Source organism: Schistocerca serialis, chromosome 9, assembly GCF_023864345.2.
Source record: "Schistocerca serialis cubense isolate TAMUIC-IGC-003099 chromosome 9, iqSchSeri2.2, whole genome shotgun sequence".
Lineage (NCBI taxonomy): Eukaryota > Metazoa > Arthropoda > Insecta > Orthoptera > Acrididae > Schistocerca > Schistocerca serialis.
Window position 1 is genome coordinate 81,088,601 of NC_064646.1, and position 14,833 is coordinate 81,103,433.

Consider the following 14,833-nt stretch of genomic DNA (forward strand, 5'->3'; position numbering starts at 1 on the left):
GAGGGCGTATAGTGGGCATGCGGGAGGCCGGGTGGACGTACCGCCGAATTGCTCAACACGTGGGGCGTGAGGTCTCCACAGTACATCGATGTTGTCGCCAGTGGTCGGCGGAAGGTGCACGTGCCCGTCGACCTGGGACCGGACCGCAGCGACGCACGGATGCACGCCAAGACCGTAGGATCCTACGCAGTGCCGTAGGGGACCGCACCGCCACTTCCCAGCAAATTAGGGACACTGTTGCTCCTGGGGTATCGGCGAGGACCATTCGCAACCGTCTCCATGAAGCTGGGCTACGGTCCCGCACACCGTTAGGCCGTCTTCCGCTCACGCCCCAACATCGTGCAGCCCGCCTCCAGTGGTGTCGCGACAGGCGCGAATGGAGGGACGAATGGAGACGTGTCGTCTTCAGCGATGAGAGTCGCTTCTGCCTTGGTGCCAATGATGGTCGTATGCGTGTTTGGCGCCGTGCAGGTGAGCGCCACAATCAGGACTGCATACGACCGACGCACACAGGGCCAACACCCGGCATCATGGTGTGGGGAGCGAACTCCTACACTGGCCATACACCACTGGTGATCGTCGAGGGGACACTGAATAGTGCACGGTACATCCAAACCGTCATCGAACCCATCGTTCTACCATTCGTAGAACGGCAAGGGAACTTGCTGTTCCAACAGGACAATGCACGTCCGCATGTATCCCGTGCCACCCAACGTGCTCTAGAAGGTGTAAGTCAACTACCCTGGCCAGCAAGATCTCCGGATCTGTCCCCCATTGAGCATGTTTGGGACTGGATGAAGCGTCGTCTCACGCGGTCTGCACGTCCAGCACGAACGCTGGTCCAACTGAGGCGCCAGGTGGAAATGGCATGGCAAGCCGTTCCACAGGACTACATCCAGCATCTCTACGATCGTCTCCATGGGAGAATAGCAGCCTGCATTGCTGCGAAAGGTGGATATACACTGTACTAGTGCCGACATTGTGCATGCTCTGTTGCCTGTGTCTATGTGCCTGTGGTTCTGTCAGTGTGATCATGTGATGTATCTGACCCCAGGAATGTGTCAATAAAGTTTCCCCTTCCTGGGACAATGAATTCACGGTGTTCTTATTTCAATTTCCAGGAGTGTATTTATTCAGAAAGAAAACTAATAGCGAAAGTGGTCGTGTTTAGAATTACTATTACAATCGAGCGCATATCCATTTGACACAGTTCGATCACTCACAATCTCACCGCAAAACACAAGTCCAATACTCCACTTCGATATTTACACGAAAAGTTGAAGTTCACACCAGGCGTGCGGCTGCTCGCCGCTCAGAGACTTAGTCCCGCGATTCCACACAACGCGAAGCTTTCTAAGTCGTTCCACTTCCTAGCTGCCTAAAAAGAGCGGCTGTCCGCTTTCGCGTCTCAATCCGAATTGTACCCATTGGTGTCTCCAGCCGAACTGTCTGTTTTCGCGTCTGTAGCAGTACTGTCCCTCTGCCTGTCCCCGGCCGCGTTTGCCGCACGCCGAATATCCTCGCTCAACTGACTAGGGAAGTTCCCTTTCCTGAAGCCGTCCACCTGATTGGCTACAGCTTATTCTACACTGTTTTACGACATTTAAATAATCAAAGCTCGACAACTTTCATGTTCTAAATAAAGAAACAATAATATCCATTACATAACAAACGTAGAATTCTTTTACATAAAACCAATACAATTTCCTTCTTACAAGGGAACCTCCCCATCGCACCCCCTTCAGATTTAGTTATAAGTTGGCACAGTGGATAGGCCTTGAAAAACTGAACACAGATCAATGGAGAAAGCAGGAAGAAGTTGTGTGGAACTAGGAAAAAATAGGCATAATATACAAACTGAGTAGTCCATGTGCAAGATAGCCAGCATTAAGGGTAGTGAGAGCTCAGGAGCGCCGTGGTCTCGTGGTTAGCGTGAGCAGATGAGGAACGAGAGGCAGTTGGTTCAAGTTTTGCCTAGAGCGAAAGTTTTAATTTTTTATTTTCAGACAATTATCAAAGTTCAGGCACTCATACAAAATCAACATCGATCTCCAAAATTCCAGGACATGTTCAGATTTGCTTGGACATATGCAGGATTTGACGGTCTACACACGGAAAAATTTGAAAACGTTAAAAACATGTTTTGACAGAGCACAGGGAAAACTGAGCGACTGTGAAACTGTTGCATTCATTTGTTGCAGCTTATGTGACAAACTCTTATGTTTTCATCACTTTTTTTGGGAGTGATTATCACATCCATAAGTAAATCGGGCAAGGTAGAAGAATCTTTTTACCCATTCGCCAAGTGTACAAGTTAGGTGGGTCGACAACATATTCCTGTCATGTGACGCACATGCCGTCACCATTGTCGTAAAGAATATATCAGTCGTGTTTTCCTGTGGAGGAATCGGTTGACCTATGACCTTGCGGTCAAATGTTTTCGGTTCCCATTGGAGGGGCACGTCTTTCCGTCTACTGATCGCACGGGTCTGCGGTGCGGTCGCAAAACACAGACACTAAACGTATTATAGTGGACAGAGACGTCAATGAACTAACGGACAGATCATAACTTTGCGAAAATAAAGAAAGTAAAATTTTCACTCGAGGGAAGACTCGAACCAACAACCTTTCGTCCCGCAGCTGCACACGCTAACCACGGGACCACGACGATCCTGAGCTCATACTATCTTTTATGTTGCCTATCTCGCAGATGGACTAGTCAGTTTGTAAATTTTGCTTATTTTTTTCATAGTTCCATACAACTTCTTCCTGTTTTCTCGAGTGATCTGTGTTCAGTGTTTCAAGGCCTATCCACTGTGCCAACTTATAACTAAATCTGAGGGGGGTGCGTTGGGGAGGTTCCCTTGTTAGCTTTGACTGCTACGGCCAGTAGCATTGCACCAATGTGCTTTCTGACAAATAAATAAAGAAAAAAAGTAAATATTACGCACTAAACTTTACAACAAATTTTCTATTACCTAATGATTCAATAAGGTGTCATGGTGTCATCGTTCAATGTGTTTTGTGTGGAGGAAATGATGGTCTTTTGCTTAACTGAAAATACTGATAATTTAAACTTACTATGCACAAATAAAGTTACAGAGTAGATATTTACAACGTTTGTCATTTTAATGATGCGCTTCTATATGAAATGTCGATCAAAGCGTTCAGATTTTAGCACTCAGGTCTTTGTTACAAAACTTGTTAATTTAACTTTAACAGTCAATCCTAAACTATTATAGATATGATCAATATTCAAGTTTTATTGGGATCACCATGAAAATGTATGGAGGATGGCAGATTAAAATTACTGTGGCTTGACTTTCTGCATTACTACATAATTAAATAGTTTCCATAAATGTTTCCCCTTATGGCCGATCTTAGGCCCGCCGTATTTAACACTGCTTCGTCTCCCTGGCCACAAACGCCTCTACTGGATTTTCCTATGACGTAGGTTCTCGTCTGTCTCACTCGCACACTACAGCACTTAGGCCTCAATAGACAACATAGACAATATACACCTGTGAGATTCCGCATCTCGTGGTGAATCTGCGCCCTTTGTGGCACACGGTCTTGGACGACAGGGTTCGTTTCACACTTCCTGTAGCCTAACTCTTTCGACCGTATATTTAAATGAGAGTACAATGCTCGTTAACTCACAAGGCCAACTAACTTTTATTGAACGCTGCACTGCACTTCAAACTGAGGTACATGACACTATTTTTCAACATAGCCACCAAGTCTCTGAAAACATTATTATGCAATTTTATGTTTCGGTAGAAAATCGCTTTTTGAGTTTCATCTCTATTCATTCTTGGTAAACGGAAGATCAGTCTATATCTAGTTCTGGGTAATACACAGAGCTGCATGTGCATTAATTATCAAAGGTATTTTTATGTTCGTAACTGATTGGGAAATACACTCACGTTGTACATTTAAAATCACAAAGGATTTCACATATTTTTAAGTGAGCCTCAACAGCCTTTTTTCTTATTTTTCATATGGCCATTTACTGTAGTTTGAAATTTACATTCATGGTTTGTTTATCTGTCCCCTAAACAAAACTCCATAGGTCAGAATGTATGAACCGTAAGTTACTAAAACACATTGGCTGTTTCATGATGATGACAGGACTCTGATAGCATTACCTGAGGATGACATTGTGTTTGGAAGTACCTTTATATGCTCACACCATTACAACTGAGAGTCAATAATCATTCCTAGAAATTTTGTGCTCGTTACACATTCCATACAGTTACCGTCTACATTCAAAGTAACAGTGTAATCTTCTACGATGCTGCAGTGGCTGTGTTATTCCGAATGACGATGCAATGTTCCTTTGGACATGCAAAAATTTGTGCCAGACCCGCACTCGAACCCAGATTTCGCTTTTATTAGGAGCGGTCGCATTACCATCAGGCTTTCCGGTCACGGCTCCCCGTCCGAACCAAACTTCCATATGCCGTCAACCACATGTCTACACCTATACTCGTACATCCATTGTGTGTACTCCCGTGCAGGCTAGTCATTTTACCGGTAAGGCGCTTTCTCGGTGTCGGCGGATAAACACGATATTGCAGTGCCTATGTTATTCCGAATTACGATTCAGCGTTCCTTTAGATGTGGATGCATGGTTGACGAAATATAGACGTTTGACTGTAGCCGTGAGTCGCTCTCGGACAGCCTAGTGGTACCTCTCGCGATAAACGTGCAATCTGGGTTCGAGACCCAGTCCGGCCCAGATTTTCATTGCCGTTACTCCATTATGTAGCTGATGGTTGTCCATACTCGCAACTGCGAATACATCTCATGTGTAATTTTCTCTTTTCACACCGAAATTCCTGGCATATGTTTCCTGTTTATTGAGTGCACTGTACCCTTATTGTATTTTGATCAGTTGTAAATTTGCTTGTGGTTTTCACTTTCTGTCTCTGCAAAGAGTTCTCTTGTTTTCCACTTGCTATAGTATTGCTGTCAACTCCGAAAATAATGATATTTTTCCCCTTACTGACACTGTTGGGAAGGTCATTTACGTAGCTCGCGAGCAGTATTGGTCCCAATGTGCTACTGTGAGAGTTCCTTTACTAATTTATATGAGCTATTGTGAAAATGTGAAACATCAAACTAAGGCAACAATTTAGCTCTTCAGGATGGCAATGCGCTGCCAAAAGACATCATGCTGACATATTTAGTACATATTGAGTTGGTCAGCAAATTGTTTCACCTCTATTAATATCACTGTGTTACACAGATATTGCCAGTAAGAATGTCAAGAAAATTTAACATGTGACTGATTCATAGCATTTAGCAAGCAGTGTACGTATGTTGATTTCAGTAAACAACATACTTTTATGATTCAGTAGCATTTTAATATCAATATTTAATAGGATGACGTGGTTCGGCAATATTGTCCCATCGTCGGATGTTCATATTCTAACTATACATTAATTTGTCTTATTAAATTAACCACAGTGCGATGTTTTGTTATTGCTGGATGTCAGTGAGGTTAGATGGCGAAATTCTGTCGGATGTCTGAGAAAAAATGCACTCCATTTTGGACATGTAGCGCTCTGAACATAATAGACATCGAATTTATTCGGACCTTTCTTGGAGGGGTTGGATCCAACAAATGCACCTCACTTATGTCAAATACTAACAGATGAAATAATCTATACTCAGCATATGAACACCAGATAATGGCAGAACCGCGTTATTCCTCGAATGATATTGAGATTAAAACGTTACTGAGGCGACAAATGTCATGGGATACCTCCATATGTCGTGTCAGACGTTTTTTTGCCCGAAGTAGTGCAGCGTCTCGATGTGATATTGACTCAACAAGTTGTAATAAGTCCCCTGCAGAAATACTGAGCCATGCTGACTGTAGTGCCGTCCATAACTGCGAAAGAGTTGCCGATGCAGGACGCTGTGCACAAAGTGACCTCTCGATTATGCCCCTTAAATGTTCTACAGGATTTATGTCGGGCGATCTGGGTGGCCAAATTATTCACTCGAGCACTCACTCAAATTATTCACTCACCAATCGTGAACGACTGTGGTCTTGTGATATGACATCGTTGTCTGGGAACATGAACTTCATGAACGTCTGCAAACGGTCTCCAAGTAGCCGAACATAACCATTTCCAGTCAATGATCGGTTCAGTTGGACCAGAGAACCAGTCCATTCCGTGTAAATGCAGCCCACAACACTATGGAGCAACCAACAGCTTGCACACTGCCTTTTTGACAGTTTGGGTCCATGGTATAGTGGGGTCTGCTCCACGCTCGTACCCTACCATCACCTCTTACCAATTGAAATCGGGACTCATGTGATCAGGCTACTGTTTTCCAGTCGTCTAGGGTCCAACCGACATGGTCACGAGCCCAGGGGAGACGCTGCAGGCGATCTCGTGCTGACAGAAAACACTATCGCGTCGGTCGTCTGCTGCCTTAGCCCACTGTACTAAGATAGTTTAGTTTAATTATGTCATGTTCCGTAGATCATTTTTCACGATTGTGCTATCGATATGATGTGGGACAGGTCAGATTACAAGATATATATACACACATGAATAGTGCTAATATTAATATCACAAAAATTTTTAGTTCTACACATGCAACTACGTTTAGAGGTACAATTTTTTTACCATTCCTGAAACAGAAAATCGTCCATGGAGTAGAAGGAGTTGTCCAACAGAAATGATTTTAAGCTAGATTTAAAACTTGATCTACTACCTGCCAGACACTTTATGCTGTTGGGCAAATGATCAAAGATTTTTGTTGCTGAATAATACTTTTTGAGCAACTGACAGCTTCAATAACGGATAGGAAAGGTCATTTTTCCCTCTAGTGTTGTACGTATGAACGAACATCAATGTTCTTCGCAAATTGAGATGGATTATTTGTAACGAATTTCATTAGCGAATATATGTACTCTGAGGGTGCAGTTAAAATACCTAACTCTTTGAAAAGGTGCCTACATGACGTCCTTGAGTGAACACCACTAACTATTCGCACTGATCTCTTTTGTGCAATGAATACTTTATGTCTAAGTGGTGAGTTACCCCAGAAAACTATTTCATAAGACATTATTGAGTGGAAATATGCAAAGTACGTTAGGAGGCTGATCTGTTTATTACGAAGACTAGCGATTATACGAATAGTGAAAGAAGCTGAACTTAATTGTTTAACAAGCTCAGTAATATGCTTCTTTCAGTTCAAGTTGTCATCAATGTGAAGACCCAAAAATTTGGAGAAATCTACCCTATTCACTGAGCCCTGTTCATATGCTACATCAATTGTTGGTATGACTCTATTCGGTGTACAGAACTGGATATAGTAAGTTTTTTTCAAAATTATGGGAGAGTCCATTTTCTGAGAACCACTTAATAATTATTTGAAAGACATTCTTAACAATATCCTCAGCTGCTTTTCTGGAATGGGACTTACTTTAACACTCGTGTCATCTGCAAAAAGTACTAGTTTCTCTTGCTGAACGTTAAGGGGGAGGACATTCACATGAATAAGGAACATCAGAGGACCTAAAATTGCACCCTGTGGGAATATCTTTGTGATAACTCCCCATTCAGTAGAATTTACCTCCCTCCCAACATTATTTGTGCTTCTAATAATTTCCGGGTATGCAGCTGGATCCCGTCGACATTCTGCCACGATATTTCGGCCCAGAGACGTCCGGCCATCATCAGGTGAGTACACAACTACTGAAGAGCCCAGGTGCAGTCGCGGTATTTATGCCGAATCTCGCGCATACGAAATGTACTGGCATCCTACAGCGCATGCGTCAGGTGTTGACATGCGCAGCATAGCCGAGTTGTACGTGCTGCCCTCGGTGGGAGGGTGGTAAATTCTACTGAATGGGGAGTTATCACAAAGGTATTCCCACAGGGTGCAATTTTAGGTCCTCTGATGTTCCTTATTCATGTGAATGTCCTCCCTCTTAACGTTCAGCAAGAAAAACTGGTACTTTTTGCAGATGACACGAGTGTTATAGTGGCAGAATGTCGACGGGATCCGGCTGCATACCCGGTAATTATTAGAAGAAGAAATACGCCGGGAAAATTTCAGAAGTCACATTATTTGTGCTATTCAGCACAACTTTTTGCCTTATGTTCATTTGAGTTTGATTCAAACCAGCTGTGTGTATAGCTTTCAATTCCATGAAACCTGAGTTTTTCTAAGAGTGTCACATGATCCACACAGTCAAATGCCTTGGAGGGATCACAAAAAATACCAACTGGCGATAATTTGTTATTTAGGGCTTGTAATATTTGATGGGTGAATGTGTCATACGTCCACATTGTTTTATGCGGTTATTTCACGCAATGTTACCTGTCTGGTGGGACTGAAAACTCTACGCTGACACCACTGCCCTCGATCATTAAGAGAAGGCCGTCGGCCACTGAATTGTCTGTTGTGAAAGGTAATGCCTAAAATTTGCTGTTCTCGGCACACTATTCACACTGTGGCTGTCGGAACGATAAATTCCCTAACGATTTCCGCAATGTAATGTTCCGTCCGTCTAGCTCCAACTACCATTCCGCGTTCAAAATCTGTTAATTCTCATCGTGCGGTTGTAGTCAAGTCGGAAACCTTTTCACACGAGTCACTTGACTAGAAATGACAACTCCGCCATTGCACTGACCTTCTATACCTTGTGTACGCTATACTACCGCCATCTGTTTACGTGCATATCACTATCCCACGACTTATGTCACGCCAGTGTACAGTAGGTTAAGACCTCATACAGATCCATATAATACAGGAAAATTTAAGCATCTTGACTGCTGATTTATGGTGATGCAAATCTGAAAGTTGACGAATGTCCACAGATGAGAGCGTGAAGGTGGCTGTGAAGCGGAACGCGCAGAACTGCGTCCCCAACACGACGTTCAAGCTGGACTGCAACACGTGCACTTGTAACAGCGCCGGCACCGGAGCACTCTGCACCCTGAAGGGCTGTCCGAAGCGCAGCCGCAGAGGTACGTGATGGCGGCAACACTCAACAGGCGAGCGGTGCACCACTGTCACGATATCTGTATGCTTGGAGATTAGTACTAGTATCAGTCTGAGGATGAGTTGCGTGACGAACATCGTAGCTTTAGGAGAAGTAAGGCCATCAGAAAAGGCAATTCTGAAACTGCTCTTGATAACTTACGAAATACGAAGGCGTCATAAGATTTCTCGACCTGAAAATTACGTACGGTAATATAAAGTGTTGCACGATGTTTGAAATCGTCAGTAAAATACTATTATGCTACACAAGACGGATGTTACGCAATATTTTTAATTAGAAATACGGTCTAAATCGCGCAAGTCACGTTTATCGGTGGCCGTTTCAGTCCAAAGGCGGACCATCTTCAGACTGTACTCCGAAATGTAGAGTACTATAAATACAGAGGGAGCTACTGATAAAATGTAAACAATGTAATGAAAACAAAACGAAATTATACCCAAAATCGTATGTAGACTGATCCACGGAGCAGGAACTGCTAAAGCCTCCAGATGCTGTCAACTGCTGGAGGAGCAACGATGTACTGTGGTTAAATACATCTCCATCCATACTCCGCAAGCCACCTGACGGTGTGTGGCGGAGGGTACCTTGAATGCCTCTATCGGTTCTCCCTTCTATTCCAGTCTCGTATTGTTCGTTGAAAGAAGGATTGGCGGTATGCCTCTGTGTGGGCTCTAAGTTCTCTGATTTTATCGTCATGGTGTCTTCACGAGATATGCGTAAGAGGGAGCAATATACTGCTTGACTCCTCGGTGAAGGTATGTTCTCGGAACTTCAACAAAAGCCAGTACCGTGCTACTGAGCGTCTCTCCTGCAGAGTCTTCCACTGGAGTTTATCTATCATCTCCGTAACGCTTTCGCGATTACTAAATGATCCTGTAACGAAGTGTGCTGCTCTCCGTTGGATCTTCTCTATCTCTTCTATCAACCCTATCTGGTACGGATCCCACACAGCTGAGCAGTATTCAAGCAGTGGGCGAACAAGCGTACTGTAATCTACTTCCTTTGTTTTCGGATTGCATTTCCTTAGGATTCTTCCAATGAATCTCAGTCTGGCATCTGCTTTACCGACGATCAACTTTATATGATCATTCCATTTTAAATCACTCCTAATGCCTACTCCCAGATAATTTATGGAATTAACTGCTTCCAGTTGCTGACCTGCTATATTGTAGCTAAATGATAAGGGATCTTTCTTTCTATGTATTCGCAGCACATTACACTTGTCTATATTGACATTCAATTGCCATTCCCTGCACCATGCGTCAATTCGTTGCAGATCCTCCTGCATTTCAGTACAATTTTCCATTGTTACAACCTCTCAATATACTACAGCATCATCCGCAAAAAGCCTCAGTGAACTTCCGATGTTATCCACAAGGTCACTTACGCATAGTGTGAATAGCAACGGTCCTACGACACTCCCCTGCTGCACACCAGAAATCACTCTTAATTCGGAAGACTTCTCTCCATTGAGAATGACATGCTGCGTTGTGTTATCTAGCAACTCTTCAATCCAATCACATAATTGGTCTGATAGTCCACATGCTCTTACTTTGTTCATTAAACGACTGTGGGGAACTGTATCGAACGCCTTGCGGAAGTCAAGAAACACGGCATCTGCTTGGCAACCCGTGTCTATGGCCCTCTGAGTCTCGTGGACGAATAGCGCTAGCTGGGTTTCACATGATCGTCTACAGAGTAGATTTCTTGTCTCCGGAAAAGTCATTATACTCGAACATAAGCTCCGCCCCTAGCCTTTACCACAAGTCATCTGTAAGCAACAGAATGAATGAATATTGAATAAGTGACGATAAAATTTAGTTACTAACTTAAAAATGGTATCTGTTTATACGAGGACTATTCGATAAGTTATGCAACACTTTTTTGGAACTTCCACACAGATTAAAACTGTGTGCCGGACCGATATTCGAACTCGGGACCTTTGGCTTTCGCAGGCAAGTGCTCTACCATCAGCGCACACTCCGCTGCAGAGTGGAAATCTCTTTCTGGAAACATCCCTCAGGCTGTGGCTCAGCCATGTCTCCAAAATATCCAAAAGGAGTGCTAGTTCTGCAAGATTCGCAGAAGAGCTTCTGTGATGTTTGGAAGGTAGGAGCAGAGGTACTGGAAGAATTGAAGCTGTGAGGGCGGGTCGTGAGTCGTGCTTGGGTACCTCAGTTGGTAGCACTTGCCCGCGAAAGGCAAAGGTCCCGAGTTCGAGTCTCTGTTCGGCACACAGTTTTAATCTCTCAGGAAGTTTCATATCAGCGCACACTCCGCTGCGAAGTGGAAATCTCATTCTGGAAAGGTTGGTTTTATTTAGCATTCCAATAAACCAGGTTACTCTCCACGCTTTGGACTACAAAATTCTATTTTTGAACATAATCTCCGTTCAATAAGATGGGCTTATGCCACCTTATTGGGAGGGCCTGTATGGCTGCATGGTAGCACTCTACTGGTTGACGTCTGAGTTAACGTCTTGCTGCATCAATATCCTCCCCATCATCAACGTACCGCTTGCTGCGAAGCGCATCCTTTATTGGCCCAGGTGGAAGTCGGAAGTTGCTGTAGGGTGGATGAGGAAGAACAGTCCAGTGATGAAACTTCCTGGCAGATTAAAACTGTGTGCCGGACTGAGACTCGAACTCGGGACCCTTACCTTTCGCGGGCAAGTGCTCTACCAACTGAGAAACCCAAGCACGACTCTCGCCCCGTCCTCACAGCTTTACTTCTGCCAGTATCTCGTCTCCTACCTTCGAAACTTTACAGAAGCTCTCCTGCGAACCTTGCAGAACTAGCACTCCCGAAAGAAGGGATACTCCGGAGACATGGCTTAGCCACAGCCTAGGGGATGTTTCCAGAATGAGATTTTCACTCTGCAGCGGAGTGTGCGCTGATATGAAACTTCCTGGCAGATTAAAACTGTGTGCCGGACCGAGACTCGAACACGCAGGAGAGCTTCTGTAAAGTTTGGAAGGTAGGAGACGAGGTACTGGCAGAAATAAAGCTCTGAGGAGAGGACGTGAGTCATGCTTGGGTAGCTCAGTTGGTAGAGCACTTGCCAGCGAAAGGCAAAGTTCTCGAGTTCGAGTCCCGGTCCGGCACACAGTTTTAATCTCCCAGGAAGATTCATATCAGCTCACACTCCACTGCAGATTGAAAATCTCATTCTGCAATCCAGTGATGTTTTGTGAGCCCCTCTCGGGTCCGCAGACTTGTGTGAGGCCTTGTGTTGTCATGGAGAACGAGAATTTCGTTTGCATTTTTGTGGCGACGAATACTTTGATGTCGTTTCTCCAGTTTGCTTCAGAGTTGATCGTTGCTCCATGAGGGAGGACATCAAACAGAATAACCTGTTCAATATCCCACAACACCGTCGCCATGACATTACCGGAAGAGCGTGCGACTCTGAACTTTCCCTTCTGAGGAGAGGTGGTCTGGCGCCACTCCAAGGACTGCCGTTATGTTTGTGGTTCGAAGTGATGAAGCCATGTTCAAGAAAAAATTCTCACTCTCAGCCTTGTAATGTGGAACCAATTCCGCACAGATGGTCCTTTGTTCCTCTTTATGGACGTCTGTTAGACAGTGACGATCCCACCCGGCACACACCTTTGAGTACCTCAACTGGTGGACACGTATGTCAGCCATACCAATAGAGACGTTCAGTTGCGCGGCGAGGTGTTTGACTCTGATCCGTCGATCACCTCGAATGAGAGTGTCCGCACGTTCCAACAATGTAGGAGTCACAGCTGAGTGCAGCCGGCTGGCACAGGTGTGCACGACCTTGTTGCCGTAATGACCGACGCCTCGCCCAACAATTCACTGTGCTTCTGTACTCCGTAGACATTCTGCAAGCGAATATGAGTAAGTGTGATTCTCTGGTTTTCCACCCAAAGAAACTCAATGAGAGCTCTCTGCTTGGAACGGACCTCCTTTACAGGCGCCATCTTGATGGCTACAGAAAGCGTCACCCTCTACTGGAATTTCATGAAACTATAGTGGCTAAAGCCTGAGTAATCTACGATGTCCCACTTCAGATTCCGCATCTTTTCAACGGAAACCGGCTGACAAAAAAGAAATGCGTAGCATTACTTACTTAAAGCCCCTAGTAGTATTGGCTGTAAGATTAACCACTATTATATTTTTCACGCAAAGAGTTACAACATAAAATGTTGTTGTTGTTGTGGTCTTCAGTCCTGAGACTGGTTTGATGCAGCTCTCCATGCTACCTTCCTATCTTGTGCAAGCTTCTTCATCTCCCAGTACTTACTGCATCCTATATCCTTCTGAATCTGCTAAGTGTATTCATCTCTTGGTCTCCCTCTACGATATTTACCCTCCACGCTGCCCTCCAATGCTAAATTTGTGATCCCTTGATGCCTCAGAACATGTCCTACCAACCGGTCCCTTCTTCTTGTCAAGTTGTGCCACAAACTTCTCTTCTCCCCAATTCTATTCAATACCTCCTCATTGGTTATGTGATCTACCCATCTAATCTTCAGCATTCTTTGTAGCACCACATTTCGAAAGCTTCTATCCTCTTCTTGTCCAAACTATTTATTGTCCATGTTTCACTTCCATACATGGGTACACTCCATACAAATACTTTCAGAAACGACTTCCTGACACTTAAATCTATACTCGAAGTTAACAAATTCCTCTTCTTCAGAAACGCTTTCCGTACCATTGCCAGTCTACATTTTATATCTTCTCTACTTCGACCATCATCAGTTATTTTGCTCCCCAAACAGCAAAACTCCTTTACTACTTTAAGTGTCTCATTTCCTAATCTACACTCCTGGAAATTGAAATAAGAACACCGTGAATTCATTGTCCCAGGAAGGGGAAACTTTATTGACACATTCCTGGGGTCAGATACATCACATGATCACACTGACAGAACCACAGGCACATAGACACAGGCAACAGAGCATGCACAATGTCGGCACTAGTACAGTGTATATCCACCTTTCGCAGCAATGCAGGCTGCTATTCTCCCATGGAGACGATCGTAGAGATGCTGGATGTAGTCCTGTGGAACGGCTTGCCATGCCATTTCCACCTGGCGCCTCAGTTGGACCAGCGTTCGTGCTGGACGTGCAGACCGCGTGAGACGACGCTTCATCCAGTCCCAAACATGCTCAATGGGGGACAGATCCGGAGATCTTGCTGGCCAGGGTAGTTGACTTACACCTTCTAGAGCACGTTGGGTGGCACGGGATACATGCGGACGTGCATTGTCCTGTTGGAACAGCAAGTTCCCTTGCCGGTCTAGGAATGGTAGAACGATGGGTTCGATGACGGTTTGGATGTACCGTGCACTATTCAGTGTCCCCTCGACGATCACCAGTGGTGTATGGCCAGTGTAGGAGATCGCTCCCCACACCATGATGCCGGGTGTTGGCCCTGTGTGCCTCGGTTGTATGCAGTCCTGATTGTGGCGCTCACCTGCACGGCGCCAAACACGCATACGACCATCATTGGCACCAAGGCAGAAGCGACTCTCATCGCTGAAGACGACACGTCTCCATTCGTCCCTCCATTCACGCCTGTCGCGACACCACTGGAGGCGGGCTGCACGATGTTGGGGCGTGAGCGGAAGACGGCCTAACGGTGTGCGGGACCGTAGCCCAGCTTCATGGAGACGGTTGCGAATGGTCCTCGCCGATACCCCAGGAGCAACAGTGTCCCTAATTTGCTGGGAAGTGGCGGTGCGGTCCCCTACGGCACTGCGTAGGATCCTACGGTCTTGGCGTGCATCCGTGCGTTGCTGCGGTCCGGTCCCAGGTCGACGGGCAC

At 45.1% G+C, this 14,833-nt stretch overlaps 1 protein-coding gene across 1 annotated transcript in view; it reads left to right on the plus strand.

Annotated features, from left to right (window-relative positions):
* LOC126418533 (serine protease inhibitor I/II-like) overlaps positions 1–14,833 on the plus strand; it is a 40,314-nt gene that overhangs the window by 7,256 nt on the left and 18,225 nt on the right. Inside the window, exon 2 of the mRNA XM_050085341.1 lies at positions 8,850–8,999. Within this exon, the coding sequence (XP_049941298.1) occupies positions 8,850–8,999 (150 nt within the window). The remainder of the gene's footprint in view (positions 1–8,849; positions 9,000–14,833) is intronic.